The sequence below is a fragment of the Diuraphis noxia genome, unplaced genomic scaffold (assembly GCF_037042655.1).
Source record: "Diuraphis noxia isolate RWA-SAM2 unplaced genomic scaffold, SU_Dnox_SAM2 contig0001, whole genome shotgun sequence".
Lineage (NCBI taxonomy): Eukaryota > Metazoa > Arthropoda > Insecta > Hemiptera > Aphididae > Diuraphis > Diuraphis noxia.
Window position 1 is genome coordinate 21,428,935 of NW_028301711.1, and position 19,324 is coordinate 21,448,258.

The 19,324-nt window shown below is 31.6% G+C and overlaps 2 protein-coding genes across 4 annotated transcripts; one reads left to right on the forward strand and one right to left on the reverse strand.

Annotated features, from left to right (window-relative positions):
* Positions 1-340: 340 nt before the first annotated feature.
* On the forward strand, positions 341-5,014 carry Neurochondrin (neurochondrin). 2 transcript variants are annotated; one of them, XM_015520616.2, is made up of 4 exons: positions 341-731; positions 801-1,069; positions 1,169-2,117; positions 3,154-5,014. In XM_015520616.2, exons 3-4 carry the CDS (start codon positions 1,173-1,175, stop codon positions 4,435-4,437), a joined length of 2,229 nt encoding a protein of 742 aa, XP_015376102.2. In that variant the 5' UTR covers positions 341-731; positions 801-1,069; positions 1,169-1,172; the 3' UTR covers positions 4,438-5,014. The 2 variants fall into 2 exon arrangements, with proteins under 2 accessions (XP_015376102.2, XP_015376103.2); XM_015520617.2 differs by having other exon boundaries at positions 1,173-2,117.
* Positions 5,015-6,675: 1,661 nt separating this feature from the next.
* On the reverse strand, positions 6,676-18,690 carry LOC107170484 (uncharacterized). Of its 2 annotated transcripts, XM_089216067.1 has the most exons (4): positions 18,412-18,690; positions 17,892-18,333; positions 11,729-12,692; positions 6,676-7,704 (listed from the first exon to the last, which is right to left on the reverse strand). In XM_089216067.1, the coding sequence occupies exons 2-4, from the start codon at positions 17,973-17,975 to the stop codon at positions 7,175-7,177; spliced, it is 1,578 nt and encodes a 525-aa protein (XP_089072193.1). In that variant the 5' UTR covers positions 17,976-18,333; positions 18,412-18,690; the 3' UTR covers positions 6,676-7,174. The 2 variants fall into 2 exon arrangements, with proteins under 2 accessions (XP_089072193.1, XP_089072192.1); XM_089216066.1 differs by having other exon boundaries at positions 17,892-18,690.
* Positions 18,691-19,324: the final 634 nt, after the last annotated feature.

Below are 19,324 nucleotides of genomic sequence, written 5' to 3' on the forward strand. Positions count from 1 at the left end.
ACACTTATAAGAAAAGTATGTTAAAAAAAAGTATATTTAAAAAGTATATTATGCCAATTATAAGCCCAACACACATTTAAATATTGCTATGAACCGTTACGGTTCTTAGTTCTTACCTCGAGGCTCGAGTCGTTTCAAGTTTCAACTCGGTCGTTTCAAGTTTCAACTCAGTCGTCGGATCTCTCCGTTCGGCACGTCCACTACCCCGCGCGCCGCCGCCGGTACGACTACGACACTCGAGATAACAGCCGAGCGATGATAACACGCTGATAAGTGATAATGGCGGTCGGCGGTGTTATCAGCGTTTGTTTATGCGGACGATCGACGAGGCACGACGTGCGGTAAGCCGCCAAGCCAAGCCGGTCTCAGGTCGTTCGCATCATGGCATCATAAAATGTAAATTCAATAAATTCATAACATATTAATAATATAATTATAGGCATGCATTGTACCTAAATGGTGTCGCGGACCAAACGAGAAAATAATAAATTATATTATTTTATTCGGCCGGTTTCGGTTGCAATAATTGCAACACTCGACACGCCATACCGACGACGAACGTCGTCGTTGGCCGAAGCTCAATAATATTAGTCTACCAGCACGGTCACGTATAATGACGACGATAATAATAACGACGACGCGTACACGTGCCGAACGTTTCCGTCGTTCTACCGCGATTCACAAGTGTTCGTCGTCGCCGGTCGCTTGGCCACCGGCCATTTCGTCGTGAGGTCTGTGGTTATTTTATTGTTATTATTATTATTATCATCACCGTTTTTGTTTTTTTTCGTGTCTTATAGCCGGCAGCCGCCTCCCGATCGGATACGAGAGGAACAGTCACCGCCGCCCTATATTATTATTAGCCGTTATGTAATATTCCCCGAAAACTGGCACCGGTCCCGGCATAGTTGCGGGCTGCTGCCGTCGAGCGGCGGTGAACTTCCGAGGAGCTAAATATAGATAAATCCGTCCCAACACAGGAGAGCCGCACAGACTGTTTCGCCGCTGCGGAAATTCAATACAATCGTTGCCGTCTCGTGTGCGTGTGCGCCCGGCCCATGCGTTAGAGGTACCTCTTACCGAACGGTCTGATACATAATTATATTGTGTGCATTATTTTTTCGCGCGTTTGTGTTCTTTTTTTTATTTGTATTTTTTTTTCGCTTAGAAAGATGTGCGACGAAGTGCTGGAATCGGTAAAAAAATGCGTGGGCGTCATTAAAGGCGCGAAAACCGACACGGAAAAATTCGCCGCGCTGTTCATGGTCACCAAAACCGTGAAGGCCGAGAAATGCAACCCTCGCTCCAAGCTCGCCTTGTTCGAAGCCATCGAGTTCAAATTCATCAAACGCTTGTTGCTCAGCGACGATGTGCCGGCCGGCTGTCCGCCGTTCGTTTACAAGTCTGTGGCCATGAGCATACTCACGGCGCTGTGCAACGTCCAAGAGGTTGCCACACATCAAGAAATATTACAGAATGTGGACGTGTTCCTAGATATTGTGCTCGGCGAAGGTGACGAAGACGAAGATGAAGCGGACGAGGATAACCTCATGCTGGTTAACGAGGCTTACAAGTGTTTGAACTTTATCGCAACGTTTGAACAGGGCTTAAAAGCGCTATTTGATGTTGACACGGTAGGAAAAATGTGTAAAGTGTACTCACAAAAAAGTTTTCAGACAGATGAAGCGTTGTCATTGCTTGTGACCATCGTCGAGAAGTTTGGTCCACCTTCCTGGGAAAATAATGTCCAAAACTTTAACACACTGATGAACATCTTAGCAGTAGATTTTGAAACCGACCACAGTGAACGGAAATTTAAATTATGCTCAATACTTTCACCTTTATTAGGCAATTGTCCTGTAGAAATTGTACAAAATACTTGTGATAATGAAATATGGCCGTCAAAATTATTCTTAGGGCTGCGAGACATATTGACTAGCAAGCTTGTTAAAGCACAACGAGATCCAGCAATCAAGTTAGCATCTCAAATGCTTACCACATTCGGTGCTGAATGGTCGCTACAAGATGAAGCAAAACCAAAAGTATTTTTCTTGATGTTAATACATTTGGCTTCAATTGAAATACGCATGCATTTAGAAGATAAAAAGTTTGAACAGGTACCAACTTCATTTTATTATTTACTTCTTATGTTTTATTAAGATTTTTATATAAATGTTTAGGTAAATAATTGCATTTATTATTACATTTTAGTTTAATAAAAGTTGATTTGGTTTCTAAAATGTATGATATTATGCTTTCAAAAATATTGTAGGTACATTAGGTACCTGTTTATGTACCTACAATAACATTTTAAGTTCCTATCTACCTATACAACAGAATCATTTTATCAGAATTAATAAAATTTAATTATTATTTGATAACACACTGTATAATTGTGAGCCAAATTGTAACTATTGATAAAGATTTTCTGTGAAATAACTCCCAAGTGTTTTAGTTAGAATTACTAGAAAGCCATCAAACCCCATAACATTTTATGTTTGATCTATTTCAATAAAGCATAGATAGTGTTGTGTATAATAGGTTTGTATTTTTTCTTAAATTTATTTTAAAAAAAATTTAATAAGTAGATATCTAGGTATAAAATATAATTTTAAGGAGAACATTAATTTAGTTATTTATTTAATTTATTTATTGAGTGAACCAAAAATTAAGTACATTTTGTTAACTATATTATATTTTATTGAATTTTCCTAATCAGTATTGATATATTTAATATAATTTATCAATTAATTTTTAACCACACTCAAATTATTTAGTTTGAAATTTCTGTTAAAAATAATTTACTCTTTACAAGTTCAGTATTTAGGTATATGACCTATAACTTACCATAAAATGTTTTAAATAGTATTACTATTATAGTAACCGTCTTCCATTGGATATCCATGGATTGTAGGTACTTCATTATTAAATAATTTTTATCGATGTATTGTTTTTGAGTATAAATATTGTTACTTACTTAATATTCTTAAAATACAATTTGTGTACCTACCTACCTTATTTAAAGCTTTATCTATATAAATTGGAGTTTTGTTGTTTTTTATCAAAATAATTGTAATTGAGAATATTTTATTAGTGAAAAACATATAAAATGTACGATCATGTTTTTTATTAATTAATTTGTTTTTTTTCTAGGTGTTGCTTGCAGAAAATTTACTTGGTTCATGTTTCACAATTCTAGAAATTTCAATTGCGTTTTTATCAGCTGACACTCTAGATTTAGAACAAAAAGAAAAACAGCAAACATATACAGCACTAAAAGGAGCATTTACTGCTGTATTGAACGTTCTAAAAACATTGTCTGTATCTAAGAAACCCTTAGAAATTAAAGAGAAATGTTTTGTATGTTTGATGCTCATGTCACTCTCCGCATGGTTAACATTAGAAATATCTGCAATGAAACCTGCTGTGAATAATATTTTGCCATTTGCCTTACAGATTGCTAATGAATCTTTCTTTGCGTATCGTGCACGTTACATATCAGAAAATGTCAAATCTGAAGATAAGTCAGCAACATATGATCCTTTGAGTTCTGTGGACGTATTGAGAGCTTTTTTACCTGCTTTGTGTCACATAACAGTAGATGACAAAGGTCGTGCTGTATTATTAAAAATTAAACAAGAAGATGTATTACTAGAATGTTTGGCATTTCATTGGTCAATTGCACACTATAAAAAACCATTGATACCTAAGTCTGAGAGAAGTAAACCCAGAGGACCAGACCCCGAAATTCCAGCCGAACGTCTGAAAAAAATGGCTGACTCAAGAGGGGCAATTATTAGTATATGCAATACATTCATGAATATCTGTGTACTAGAAGTAGATCATGTGAAAAATAGTCCATTGTTTTTTACTCTTATGAAATTTGTGTTTGATAATCTACCTGAATTAAAAAACAATCACGAAAACCTTGTTGTATATGGTAATATGGCTGTTTTGGGTTTGTTGCTACTAAAATTGAAGACTGAGTACATTAAGAAAAACGACTTTTCTATTTGCCGTTACATACAGGCAACCATTCGATTTTTGTGGGATGCATATACAGTTGATGAAAATAGCAACAATTCACGATATGCATTAGGTCAGTTGGTTGTGACTATGACTTACAAAGAATCATGGATCGAGTTGCAAGAGTTATGGTTTTTGGGCATGCAAAATCTTAGTGGCATCTTAACCCTTGTTCCGTGGATATCAGAATTTGCAATTGAAAGTGGTTGGGCAGAAGGCATTATAGACATGTTGGTGAAAATTAAGCCAGGCTCACTCCCAACCAATGTTAAATATGCTTATGAAGATTTACTGTGTCGGCTTATTGATGCAAACAGTGATTTGGTAGCCACACTCAAGAAAAAAGATGCTATTACAGCTTGCCGGGGTCATAAATTCATGGAATTGGGTAAAAAATTATTTGGAGAATAATTATGCTGTAAAACCATTTGTATTTTATTTTCAATAGCATTTATACTTAATTTAAACATTTTCATTTTATTTTATACAAAAAACCAATTATGTATTGTAGTATTTGAATCAAAAAGCATATTAAATTAAGGACTAATATTATAGATAAGGGACAACATTTAAAAATATGTTTTTAATTTAATGAAATCGTAATAATTTTTTATTTGTGTGTATTAAATTATTTACATATTATATGGCCTAAATATTGCTTCAAACAGAATAATCTTAAATTAATTATTATTCCAGATTAAAAAATTGTTTTTCTTTTTGAAAATGTTTAGTTTGTTAATATTATTTTTTTGGTTAAATGTTTGTAATGACTAATGACTGATTTTCTTTTTAAATTGTTACTTTATTCAATTAAACACAATTATATAAAATCAAATTGTAATTGTTAGTACAAACTGCACCATCATATTGATAATGCTGTAGGTATGTACATAACAAATATATATTTTTTTAAATTAAATCTAGTCGTTTATAGTACTTTTAACGATTCTCAATTAAACCCATATAATATAATATAATATGTTATTTATTTTTTATTTAATCAATACAATATTATTATCCAATTATTATGAATATTTAATAATTACTAATTAGGTATACTCGTATAGATACACATATTGCATTCATAATCCCATGTACTTTTGATGTAAGTTTATAAAGTATAAAACAATTAAATTGTGGATCAATTTTATTTCTAAGTGTAAAGATTCATAATGATTGGTGAACAATGGAATGAATAGTCATTAAACATAATAATTGTAGAATTATAATTGTTATCACATTGAAACAATTGTCACATAGGTACATAAACATCATAAACATGTATTTGTATATTTCTATATTAGTATATCATGAAACAAAGTTTTATATTGACAATGTTATTCACATTTGGTCATTGACGCATATTTTCATTCTTTTTTTTCTTTATACATTAACACAATGTTTCCAAGTGAATTATTTTTGATAAATATACATTTATTTTGAACTAAATATAATATTATGCTTATTATTGTTTATTCATCTTACATAATCTATTTTATTTTTGTGAAAAAATCAAGATATAGCTAGTAATTTTAATATTATTTCTTTTTAATCATTTATCTTGCACACAAAATTTAATTTTGTTAAGTATTTAAATATGAAATACACACTTCTTAAATTCACAAATATTTTTTGTATCAGTGAGGTATTTTTATTTATATTTTTATTGCCTTTGTTAATAACAACATCATGGCACAGATATTACTTAATATCATGTATTGGGTTGTATTCATGGGTTTAGGCGTATACTATTTAGTTTAGATGTGCATGTTTTGTAAGAAGTTAATTATTATCTTTATTATGAACAGGTATAGGTAGTTTATTTTTATTAAATTGTGAAATAATAGTTTTATAATATGTTATTTTTCTTTTACACTTATGTACATTGTAAAAGAAGCTGAACATACTTGAACAATTTTAAGATAACTTACAAAAATTGATTTGTGCTTTTATCTACTTGGTAATTAGATACTTAATAAGTAAGGATAATAAGTATATTATACTTAGTATATCATAAATATTATCCATAAAAAACAAACCATCTTTTGAAATTAAATGCTTAAGTTATACATGAATTTTTAAGTATCACACAGACATGAAAAACAGTTAAAAAAATCTAAATATTTTAGAATTTGTATTAAGTATTTGGAATATTTTTATTCGATATATCATTTTATAAGCTGTCGACCAACCTGCCCTATATGCTTATAATTGCACAGGCATCGGTGTATGAAGTTCACTTGGTAGATACACTACCTATAAATTAATGTAAATTGTATATTTTATAGTTGCTAGATTAATTATTATTAATAAGGTATAATATAAAATATGAACTCTGCGTCTTTGTTACTATTTCTTCTAAAATCTAATTAATTAAGTGCAATTAAAATGTGTTCCCAAAGTCCAATTATGTTTTTAAATTAATAATATAGATGATTATTTACTATATGAATAAATACATTTAATATGCACCATACCAACTATATACCATATACTTTTATACTTATATAGTCACATGATAATTGATATTATGTTTTATATGTACCATTTCATAAACACTAATAAGTAATAATACTTAGGGCACATGCCACGTGGTACCCTCATCTCCATTGTGTTTATTATTATAAAAAACTCAAACTATACGTGCAGTTGATTTGTAAAAAGAGTAACTTTTATTGATTTACTGAACCAATAATAATTGCTTTTTACTTAGGTACAATTGAAAAAAAACATCGTAAAAATAGTGATGGTAGTTACCTATTTAAAGTACGACAATAGTATTGGAATAATAAAATTATAGAGCCTTAACCTACTTTATTAGTCTGTTATTACAGTATAATAATAATACACTTTTATCCTTTTGTCTTTTTAAAAGTTTTCTACAAAACTTTTGTTTAATTTCTGACACTATTTCTTGTACATTTATCGTGCACCTCGTGCATAATATGCTAAATAATAACAATAATAATAATAATGATTGGAACATTGCGAATTAAAATTGCAGCCCTAATATATTAAGAAAATAACAATGCAAGTTTTTCTTATTTCATAAATTATAGTGACGTGCATACGGTGAGGATATGAAAAAGCTGAAGATATCGGTTGCCCTTGGGAAGAACAATCAATGGAGTACCACGAGAGGATGTCCTTAGACAGTGGCGTAGCGGATGATTGGCTGCGGGGGATTGGTGGAATTATTCACGGCGTAGTTGGGCTCCGGCCTCTGTTGCGAGTACTCCATAAACTGTGTAGTGGTGCCCTGTGCGGGAGGTCGACCGTTATTGTTTCCTCCCATGAACTGCACTGCCGCCGGGCGAGGCTGCATATTATTGTAGCTCATTTGAACCGGCAGTGGCTGTTTGGGGTTGAAGCCGTTGCCCGGTTGCATGTTCTGCTGTGGCGAATTATACCAGTCGCCGAGACCACCACCGGCCTGCTGGTTCTTGGGATTCGGGATTAAGATTTTCCGGCCGATGTTAAAGAAAACGTCGGCTCCGTTCGAGCCCATGCCTAAGACTTTCTTCACGCCCGAATGGCCCTGTTTGATTACTCTGTCGGCCACCTCGCTAAACGTTCTGCTCAAGCCCTCCTTGATTCCCCTTCCGTACTGGCACATTTTGTCGACGTTTTGCGGTATCATATTATTCATCATATTATACATAGACTGCATCATGTCTCCTGTAAACAACGAATGTGCAGCTCAATAATAATATGTTAATATTATCTTTCTATCGACTTTCTTTTTTTACTTATCTATCGTTTTTTGTTCGGTACAACAATAATTATCTACGCTTATGTTATTTTGGTTATAATGACGATTATAATATTCCGTTGGTCCATTTAAATAAATAAGTAGGTACCTACAATATTTTTGTTCGTACCTTCGCTTCGAATGGCCAATGTCGGTCATGAGCACGGCTATAGATACTATGGTTGCGGGACGACTCATGAATTCATGATAAGACGTCAAGAAAAGTTCTTCTGCCTTTCTAATACCATCTAGCGCTATCTAGTTTTGTAGTTCAAAAATATTATTCTATAATATACTTATAGGTACCTTGAACTGTTGAAAATTTAATTGTAAAAAACTGTAAAAAAATAAATATCAAATATGACATATAATTTTTGTATTAAATACCATTAATTATAATAGTTTTGAAATTAACTGACAAGTTTCGATTCTAAAATACAATAGAATTTAAGCAATAAAATTAAATCATATATTACGAAAATGTATGTAGTTATTAATTTAGATTTTTTTTTTTAAATGTATTCTGTTTTTTATTTTGTTAGTTTTTTTGAATATATGAACTGTCTCATTCTCATATCTCATGACTATTACATTGACATGACATTACATATATTAGTAAGTACATCACTCTTGTGTTCACTACATGGAAATGTGAGCTTTTATGTTTTTACTAAAGAATTCTTCACATGTATCTTCAAATACATTTGGTGACTGCATGTTTTTCAAAGCACATTTCAATTAATTTTGATATCATATAAGAATTTTTATTTGGATGTGTCAAAAATCCTCTTGTCTTCAAATGTACAAGATCTGCTTCTGGGGCAACAACTTAAACATACTCAGGTTTTAATTTCAAAACCAATGTTTCTCATGTAATTACTGTGTTACTGCTATTATTCACTGGGAGCACTAAGGTTAAGAGCTATTAGAAATCCGGTAGAACTATCCTCGTCGCTTTCGATATACAGTTTGATGGGCCGTCCCGCAACCATAGTGATAGTATCTATATATAGCCGTAGTCATGAGTCATGACTGACTTCAGACCTTTTTTAAGGTGACAGGGGCATTAATGGGATGATATATCTAAAAAAAATCATTGCACTTTCCTTGCATATTGTTATCAGTGGCATATTTACGGGGGTATAATACACATTTAACTCTGAAAATATAATATTATAAGATACCTAGGTTTTTATCCATCTCATAAAAATATAGTTGCGCAGTCGCAGTCGTATGAAAAGATTGTGTGTGCCGTTTACTTTTATGTTCTCTTATCTTATCTCTTTCCATTATGGACGAGAATAATGAAAAATATGCCGAAATCATTAAATCACTTAATGATGTTAAAACGCAACAAAATAAAATTATTACTTGCATAAACAACCAAAATGATAAACTCAGTAACTTAAATAAAAAATTTGATGATTTATTGAATACAGACTCTACTTTATCTGAAGAAAATAAAAAACTTAAAGAAAAAATCAAAACTCTTGAAGACAAAATAGAGAAAATCGAAAAGCCAACTACGGCAATTGGAAATGAACAAGACATTATATCAGAATTAATTGATAGACAATTACGTGCAAACAATATTATTGTCTTCAATTTACCTGAAACCACAAACCAGGATCAACCACAAGACTACGACAAACTTAAAAATATGTTTAATAATATAATGGCAGTAAATATTTCGGACTTCTCTTGCACTCGTCTGTGCAAGATAATTCAAATTGATAACTCAAAACCACATCCACTCAAAGTCATTCTACGCAACTCCTTAGAAGCACTCACAGTTTTACGATCACAAGCCAAACTGCGATCGTCATCCGATTGGACCAACATTCGATGTGCCTCGGATCGTACACTAAAGCAACGCGAACATATGACATCTCTAAGAAATGAACTCCAACGTCGCAGGAATAATGGTGAAGATAACATAATAATTAAATATATTAAAGGTATACCTAATATTATTTGCACTCGCAATGCAAAAAATGTGCAACTATTTCCTTTTCCTTAAAAAAAGAACCAATCACCTCTGATTATAAATTGAAAAATATTAAAATCTCACGAGTTAATGAAATTAATGATCTTGGAGTTACGTTTGACTCAAAACTTAATTTCAAACTACATACTAATAATATTATTAAAAAATCATCATCCAAACTAGGATTTATCAAGCGCACTTGTAAAGACTTCCACGATGCTCATGCTCTTAAATTGCTATATTTCTCATTAATACGCTCTCAACTGGAATATGCAAATTTGATTTGGCATACTAACTCTATAACCCAAAATAAAGACCTCTCTAAAATACGAAATAATTTTTTAAGATTTTTAAGCTTTCAATGTCACATTTATAGAGCTCCTCATTCTGATTATAATATTATAAATAGGCTTTTCTCTATATTACCACTTGAAAAAAGATTTACACAACTAAATTTAAAATTCCTTTATAAATTATTACACAATATTATAGATTGTCCAGAACTTGTCGAACGCTTATGTTTCAAAATAAATCCCCTAAACTCTAGACAAAAACAACTTTTCTATCCACCAAACATTTCATCCAAATATATGTCATTATCTCCTTCTAATACTCTAATGGCTATAGGAAACTCCATACATAATATAGATTTATTTCACTATTCACTTAATGATCTCTCTTCATATATTCATTAATTTTCAACTCTTATGTCTTTTTTTTCTATTTATATTATATTATACATTAATTTATTCAGTTTACACATAACTTGATTTATATGTATGTATTTTTTTCTCTCTCTTCTTTTTCCCCAAACTAGCTACTAATGTAACTTATATATTTTAACTCTTACATATTTATTTAAAATGTAATTGGAATTTATTTCCGTAATAAACAAACAATAAACAATATAGAATTTTATATTAAACGTTGATACTTGATAGGGCTGGGAGTACTTACATTAATAAATTGAATAAATGTGTTAGCGCTCGAATGGTATCATCCTATTGTTGTGCACTATCTCGGCTATATAGCATTATTTTTGTATTAAATTCTACGTGTGATAATTTTGTATTATGAAATCAGTCACGCATCGAAAGTTGTACCGAGCACAGCGAGCGACTATACAACTATTCGAGTTATAATAAAATCATACAATCCACTTAAATTTTCAATCTTTTTTTATTTAAAGATTTGTTCCTAACGATTTAACAAAATGAATAACAATAAGATAATAGGCATCCCCTCTCTTCTTCCGGCTATGCAAATTATGAAAATTAGTTTCAAAAATGATAATATTTTATGTTATAAAACATTTTATGCTTCATACATGCAAAAATAACGAAAGAATCCCTTAAAAATAAAAAGGCGATAATATATTTAATTTTATGTGAATGTAAATAACCATGATGGCCATTGATGGATCAATTATGGTACCTACTAACTTACCCATGACAAAGGTACGAAACTAAGAGGTATAATAATACTTTCGAAAAACTGTAGAACTTTTTTGTTCCCTACTCATAGTTTTTATTTGCTTCTTAGAAATATAATATAGTAGGTATCGTTCGAACTACTAAGGTCGTTTAGGTCGTATCTAATTATCTACTATGTTGAAATCATTATTTCTTTTTCTACTAAAAGATTGTCAATTCTTCTGAAGTTCTTTGTTTTAAAATCAGTTTTTATAATTTATATAACAATATTAAAAAAGATAATAACGTTTTTAGAGGAACTTGAAAATAAAAATATATGTTTGGTTTCTCAATACTTTTCTTACGGAGCATCACAAATCCAAAGGATGGTCCTAATAGAAGGTCTACTTTAAACAGATATCATGATTTACCTTGGCCAACGAATTGCTATACATTTTTTTATTGCTGTTGTGATATATTGATATCGTGTTATACCTTGTACGTAACTAAAATTCTGTGATGTACATTGAAATTATTATTGTTGGTACCAACCAATGTTATATCCCTGTAAACCTGGTGTGTTGTTTGGCGGCGGAGCTTCGTAAGCGTGGCCATTGAAATACAATTGTTGTTGGTATGGTCTCTGTTGACCCATCATAGGCCTCATGGAAATTTGATTAAGTGGTGGATATTGCATTGACGGCATTTGCTGCGGATATTTATTTTGAGGGTTTCTCATTGACTCTTGTGCGTTATTCAGAGGTTCTTGCCCGTTATTCGTTTGTTCGGTTAACTGTGCAGGAGGTCTAAGTTGGATTTGGCCTACTGGTGGATTGGTCGGTAACAATGGTGAGTTAGAGTTCAGCTCTGACGGCGAGTTCAATCGAAACTGTGGGTTCATCCCTTGATTAGTTTCATCGACAGTTGAACCTGTGATCGGCACCTGTGATGAGCCACCGGCCTGCATAGCGGAAACCGAAGTTAGACCTTCAGATATTCGGCCATCGCCCGGCATATTTAATGGACTAGCAACATTGCTTTGTTGTTGATTTGGTCGCTGTGGTTGTGGATTATTGATTCCAAAACCAGGTGGCCGAGTCAATAGATTTGATGGTAGTTGTGGTAGTGGCTGCTGTGGTCGCATATTAGGTACAAATTGCTGTGTTAATGGCCGTTGCTGCTGTTGTTGTAGTGAAGATACATATTGATGTGTTAATGGCGGTGGCGGCTGTTGTTGTTGTGGATATACATATTGCTGTGTTAATGGCAGTGGCGACTGTTGTTGTTGTTGTTGTGGTTGTGGTTGTGGTTGTGGTTGTGGTTGTGGTTGTAGTTGTAGTTGTAGTTGTGGTTGTGGTTGTGGTTGTGGTTGTGGTTGTGGTTGTAGTTGTGGTTGTGGTTGTGGCTGTGGTTGTGGTTGTGGTTGTGGTTGTCGTTGTGGTTGTTGTTGTCGTTGTTGTTGCTGTTGTTGTTGTTGTTGCTGCTCATATTCTTCTCCGGCACAGTTTACATAATCCTAAAAGATAACACTAATGATTATGTCAATAAGACAATGCGCAAATTAAAACATTTAAAATCGATGATGTGGGTACCTAAATAATAATAAAATTAAAAATATGGTGTGTTTCATAAACATGAATGGAATTGAAATGAGTTGTATTTCTTTTAAATCTACGTGGCAGAATTTTTTATTTTATTTATATTATGTTATTTTTTAGATTTGATATCTTTCATGGTTAACGGGATTTAGTGTATTTATGCATGACTTAACGTCGAACAACATATTTTAGTACCCACTCGAAACGTAAATCATGCAAAGACTTTGAACGATAATGGGCCATAATTAGACAATTATTCACACTTAAATCAGTTAAATCAAAGCATATAATAATATACCAAAAAGACATTAATATACGACTAATATTTACATTACACAAGTTGTTATTTTTATTTTGTTTAATATATCATTTATTTTTGTATTATATTATTTCTTATTTTACTCCATCTTCTTAAGTTGATATTATATCTATATGGTTATTATTAAATTATTTGAGCTATTCTTTTATTCTTATTTTTTTATGAATTTGTGAATTGTTAAAAGGTGAGTTTATTAAAAGTCTATCCCTAAAAAGTATTTTATATGTTATTACTGTTATAATTATTAATATATTGTAAATTGGGCATTTTCCATTTGAATTATAAATAAATAATATGATATACTTTGGTCCTTATATCTAACTAAATTTTTAAATTTTTTTTCTCTTTTTAATATTAAACATTACCTATTAAATATGGCAGTTATGTAAGAAAACACATCAAATGAATAATGTAAAGTAAATATTATGTCAATAAATATCAATTTTAGCATTTCTATTATGAGGTAATAATTAGGTATTATGTACCATGTGGGTACTTATTATAAATAAAATGAATAATGATTGTCATAATGTTACGAAGTTTTTTCACAATAGTCGTGGCCAGAAACGAGTGTAGCGTGAAATTTTTCCAGAAAAATATTCAAAATAATTTAAAAATAGAACAGTGCTTTATAAGAGCAGCAGACCACCACAGACATCGTTAGTAGATATATGTATATGAGGCGCCTGTCTATTCCTCGACAAGGTTAGGTTGTGTTATTAATGTATTAGGCTCATACTTTTGAAGTAAAAAATTGCCGACGATATTTTAACAAAATAGGTGCATATAACCAAGTATTAATAAGTATAATAGCAACCAGACGCAGCAATAACAGTAGATATGCCTATGGTTCGCTGGTCTAAGCGTTTGTTTTGTGCAGATAAATCTAAATTTTAAAACGTGTATTTAAATAATTTGTTGACAAAACAAAAAAATTGAATGCCACCGAGTGTGCGATATAAAACTTCAAGGAGCCACAAGAAGATGTATTGTATTTCCCTTGTGTTAATCATCAGCACATTAATTTTTTACACGGGATGGTTATATGTATATGAATACACTAGATCACCTACACCGTCAAATTTGGAGTAAACACTAAACAGTATCGCATTTGCAGGATTTTGAAATTTTCAATAGTTAGTGAAATATTTATTATAGAACACTAAAATAAATCTGATGTACTGCAGAGAACAAAATATTATAGATATAAGAAATTATATAATATGACTATATCAGACTTTTAAAATTTAAAAAAATTTTCCGGTAAGCGAGAATGGCGACGCTGCTAAAAACGAATCAAATTCAACGATAATGAGCAATACGCGAGATATATCATATTTATATGATCGTTAACAGTAGTTAAATTGTGGGTTTACAGGGTGGACTCAATCCCCATACCTCCGATGGCGGTTAAAAAGCGTCTCATTTAACGTACACATTTGAATATTATTCAATTTTAAATGTGGGATGAGTATGCATGTAGATTACATATACATAAGACATTAGGTACACGTAAAACTATATAATATAGAACGCTTACAATAATTTCAGTAAATGTAAATTTTTATTTAATATAAGTATAATTAATAAATTGATTTTCTATCGACAATCACATATTCACATACGACAAGTCGTCAACGGCATAGTAGGCACAAGGTACATACTACTTAAAAAAGTGTCAAAGTTATGTGGATAGTCATCTAAAGTCATTAAGATTATATAGGTACGATTTATTGGCAGCAATATCATAACCAATTTTACAAAAACGATATAATATTAATATATGTATATAACAACTCTCGATCAGATGGAAAATGGAAATACTGGCTTTTTATAAAATTTTACAATTATTATTTTGAAAACACCGGCAACCGGCTTTTTAAGTCTATAGATGTGAAATACCGGCTGGGCCGGGAAAATATCGGCCGGTTGGAAACCCTAATTATTATACGAATCGTGGCAATATATATATATATATATATTCGATAGTATTATGGTCTCTTCGAAAATAATGAAGGTAATGGCTCGCATTTTGTGTAAGATGTAATAATTTTAGAGTTTTTAAAGCTAATCATTTTTAAATGGTTAGATCTAGGCAAAATCCTATGTCCATCGTGACTCGTGTGTGTCTATAGTGATTGATTATTAGTGTGTGTTTGTAATTATTAAAGATAAATCATGGCCAAAGTTCTTGGAAATCTCTAACGCATGCAGTCACGCTATCTTTTGCTATAAAAAAATTTCAACACGATAGTCCCCAAAATAATAATTCAGCCAATGCCAAAAGCCTAATTTTAATTTAGAATATATACTTTATTAATTCATTATTCCCTTTTCAAGATTATGAAGTGGATTGTCGATTTGTGGTACTGTTTGGTTAGTATTCTACCAAATTAATTTTTTTTTTTTTTTTTTAATTCACTTTCTTTACTAGGTATTACTAAAAAAAATTAATTAGGTACGTACGAAATAGAGACCAATAGAAAGCAAATTAATTTTAAAAAAAAAACATTTTTATTGAACTTTTGGAAATATATTTTTTCCTCTACTTATTTAACCAAATGCACCAACTTTTAATATTTTTATTTCACGGTAAAAGTATGGACTTGCAAATTCTAAAAATAGACTTGCAAATACTTGCAAATAACTTGCAAAATAATGGCATGGATTTCGAAAAAATTGGAGTACTTATCTGGGCCAACTTCACGAACGTGAACGTTAAAAATTACCTGCTTTCAAAAGTCTTAATTTGTCAGGTTAAGTTATAATTTAAGGAAATGTAAATTATAAGTTGAGTTAAAAGTTAATTAATGTAGCTTTATAACTATCTTAAGTTAAAAAATTAAAGGATAAATCAATTATGTAAGCGAAGATAAACTTGACTAAATAATAAACTATAGGTATCATGGTTATAAATTATAGCCAATAAGACAATTAGCTTAGGACGCTTAGGTATATTAAAAAGTTGAGATTGGATATTTTTTTTTAATTCAGACATTTTTATGATTCTGTATTTCAATTTGCGTATCAAATATTTGTCCTAAGTAGGCAAGTAATGTGAAAGCAACATCAAAATATACAAAGTATATTTCTCAAACTATAAAATTCTAAATGAAATGGTTTGTATATAACTGTAAATTAATTTTAATAGTTCATTCTTTGTATGGTACCAAAACTATAGTAATTCGGAGTTAACACGTTACATGTACCTATATACTATATGTGATATATGTTACTAACGTTAATTATAATGAATTTAAAAGCTAGTAGTAATAAAAAATTTAACTAGTTACTTAACTTAGTTAATTATAATGTTATAACTTTTTTAATTTTTAACTATCGCTAACATTCAACTTTGGTCAAGTATTATTCTACACTATTTTACTAATTTTTTTTTTTTTTGTGAGTAAGTTCTATTGGATAATATTCTATTATCCATCGCGAAGTTATGTTTTCATGGATGTTTGAATTCAACAATTCTCTTCGTCACGAGGTCGAATACTCAAATATATAGTTGTCAAGAGTATTGTATTATCTATAAGGGGCCCATCATATTATATGATGTATTTAATGGTTCCTTGTGCATAAATGAGACGTGCCCACTGTAGGAGCATTAGGCGGCCGCGTTGGAAATCCAACAACAACGACAACAATGGTTACAAAAACATGAGCAGTAATAATAACAAATAAACAATTACAAAAAGATATATTATTGTTGTTCACTATCGGGCGCGCGTGAATGTAAAAGCGCATTCACAGCTACTTGTGCGTCTTGTCGTGTCGATCAAATCGCATTGTGATTGGACATTAATGTTTTGGTATCGTGTAATAACTAGGGCTAGGATTTCTATGCATTTACATTTCCTCGAGTCCAAATTTGATTGGTTATCAGATACAAGTCCATAATTTGGATAAAACTGTTTTTTTTTTGCATATTTTGAACATAATGCATAATATAATAATTTATTCTGTTTTTTTTTTTTTTTTTTTTTGAAAATCATATGAATTATTCCAAATAGTATTTTTATTTAATTAAACCTATAATATTATATTGAGTTATCTATCTTAAATTCAGTATGTCTTTATAATCTTATCTTAGTCAGACTGCCGATAGTATTACATATTATACATTATTTTTGTTTTTCATTAATACGACCAGTTTTGGTCAATATACAAATCCATTCCTCGTTCCAAATGTTCAATCGTGTTTCAAAATTTGAAATAACATAAAATATTATAAAAACATTAAAACAATAATCAGTGTAATAATTAAAACTACTTGCAATAAATAATTAGGTACCTATATAGTTTCCGTTTCAAGTAGTTACTGAAAGTATAAAATTGTATGTGTAGAAATTTAAAAAAAAAAATTTTTTTCACATATTTCCGCATAGGCATTTATTATTTTTCAAAATACATGTTATTCTACAATTTGATATTTTTCGTATCGCTTAAAATAAATTCTAGTTCTACGATGATAACCAAGTTGTAACCGCGAGGGTACCGAGAATATAAGCTGAATTTTTCAGCCTATAATAATCTGGTTGTCAAGGCCGTATATGAGAGAGGGTTTTGAGGGTTCGAATCGAAAATTTGTTCCTGCTACGGCTTTGCTGGTTGTATATAGGTATAGGTACATATGGTTGTTACCGAATTAATTCAATTTAGTTAGGTACCAGTCGTAACCGTTAAACCATAAATAATAGTTACCATGACCTCGCACGACGTAGCTGCAGTGAATCCGGCTCAATAGTGGTGCCCATTATTATTATTATTATTATTATTATTGAATACCGACCTGGTTTGCGAAGATCGCGACGAGCAGCCAGAGGACGGTCGCGGCGACGAGCCGGCCGGAAGTGTTTTTCCCGTCGACGGCCATCGTCGTCGGTGGTGATGATGATGACGGGGACGCTGATCGGACGGAAATGGAATGAAAAAAAAAAATGTTATCAATATATTATTATCGTGACGCCGCGGAGTGTAATAATTGTCGACGATACGTAATCGATATCGTTGTTATATAGAGCTTTGGGGTCGTCTCGGATATGGCATGTGCGTCTGCGTTTACGTTGTTTTGTTGGATCGGATCTTTTGTGTTCGTCACAAGCCACCGAACAGATGTGACAGGCCGCGGGTACCGTTTTGTTTTGTCAATGACACAAAAACAATGACGATTACGATGATATATCGTGGAAGTTTCGCGATGTCGTTCGCGCGCGCGTGAGTGTGTGTGGTACCTGTACGAATTATATAAAAAAAAAAAAAAAACAATTATTTCATGTGTACCTATATAGGTATTGATATAGTTGTATTACTCAAGTTCGAGACCGACCGATCGAATCGTTGTCGCGGCGATATTTTATTGCGAGTGTACCTATCATACACTCTATTTAAAAAATAGAATAATCGTATTGAGTGTAGATCGTAGGTCTGATTATAATATTATTGTCCTGGTGGTCGAGGTGGCGGCGAGACGATGCGCGGACGAGACGGACGCGAAGAGAGACAGAGTGAAAGAGAGTGAGAGAATTTTTTCTTTCCGTTTCCGTTCGACGATTCTGCGGGGCCGTGTACGACTGTCGGTTGACATATTAATAATACTATTAAGGTACATAGTACAACCTGTTGGCGTGCAGGCGCAAGAAAAATAAACACAACTCGATTTACCCACCCGTCTCTGTCGTACGCGTGGGCTGTGTGTGTTGACGCTATGTACACACGTATCGACCGACTATAGCAATCGCAGTACTTACAATTATTACAATTATTATTATTATTATTATTAACTTTATGACGATCGAAATTTGACAGGTGTCGCGAGCGATGTGTGGTTTAACGCCTCGTTCATATAATTGTTGCGGTTAATATTATTCGATATCATATATTATGTGTATATATATGTGGTAAAAAAAAAAGTTAAACGTAAAAAAAAATAACCAGTAAAAAAATACATTATAACATAACAATATATATTGTGTGGGTCTAAAACTCTAAAATAACCGTCGAAATTTTTCCGTACTTTGTCGGAAAAAAAAATAATAAACACGCCACTTGCCACCTCTCAATTATAATAATTATGCTGGGTTTTTTTTTGCCATATAAACATTTTTAAAAGGTAATTTTTGTCTTTACATACTTTTGTTATCATTGTAATAACCACTCATTAAAATAATCATTTTTTTTAAATTTTCGTCGCGTAACAGGGGCGCACTTTGAGTATAAATTACA

Bases quoted from the DNA above. Each gene is read 5' to 3' on its own strand.
- Neurochondrin (XM_015520616.2), top strand. From the start codon at position 1,173: ATGTGCGACGAAGTGCTGGAATCGGTAAAAAAATGCGTGGGCGTCATT. The intron at 2,118-3,153 runs GTACCAACTTCA...TTTTTTTTCTAG, and splicing joins AAGATAAAAAGTTTGAACAG to GTGTTGCTTGCAGAAAATTT.
- LOC107170484 (XM_089216067.1), bottom strand. From the start codon at position 17,975: ATGGCCGTCGACGGGAAAAACACTTCCGGCCGGCTCGTCGCCGCGACC. The intron at 12,693-17,891 runs GTCGGTATTCAA...GTTATCTTTTAG, and splicing joins TCGCGATCTTCGCAAACCAG to GATTATGTAAACTGTGCCGG. The intron at 7,705-11,728 runs GTTGGTACCAAC...CGTTGTTTACAG, and splicing joins TTTACAGGGATATAACATTG to GAGACATGATGCAGTCTATG.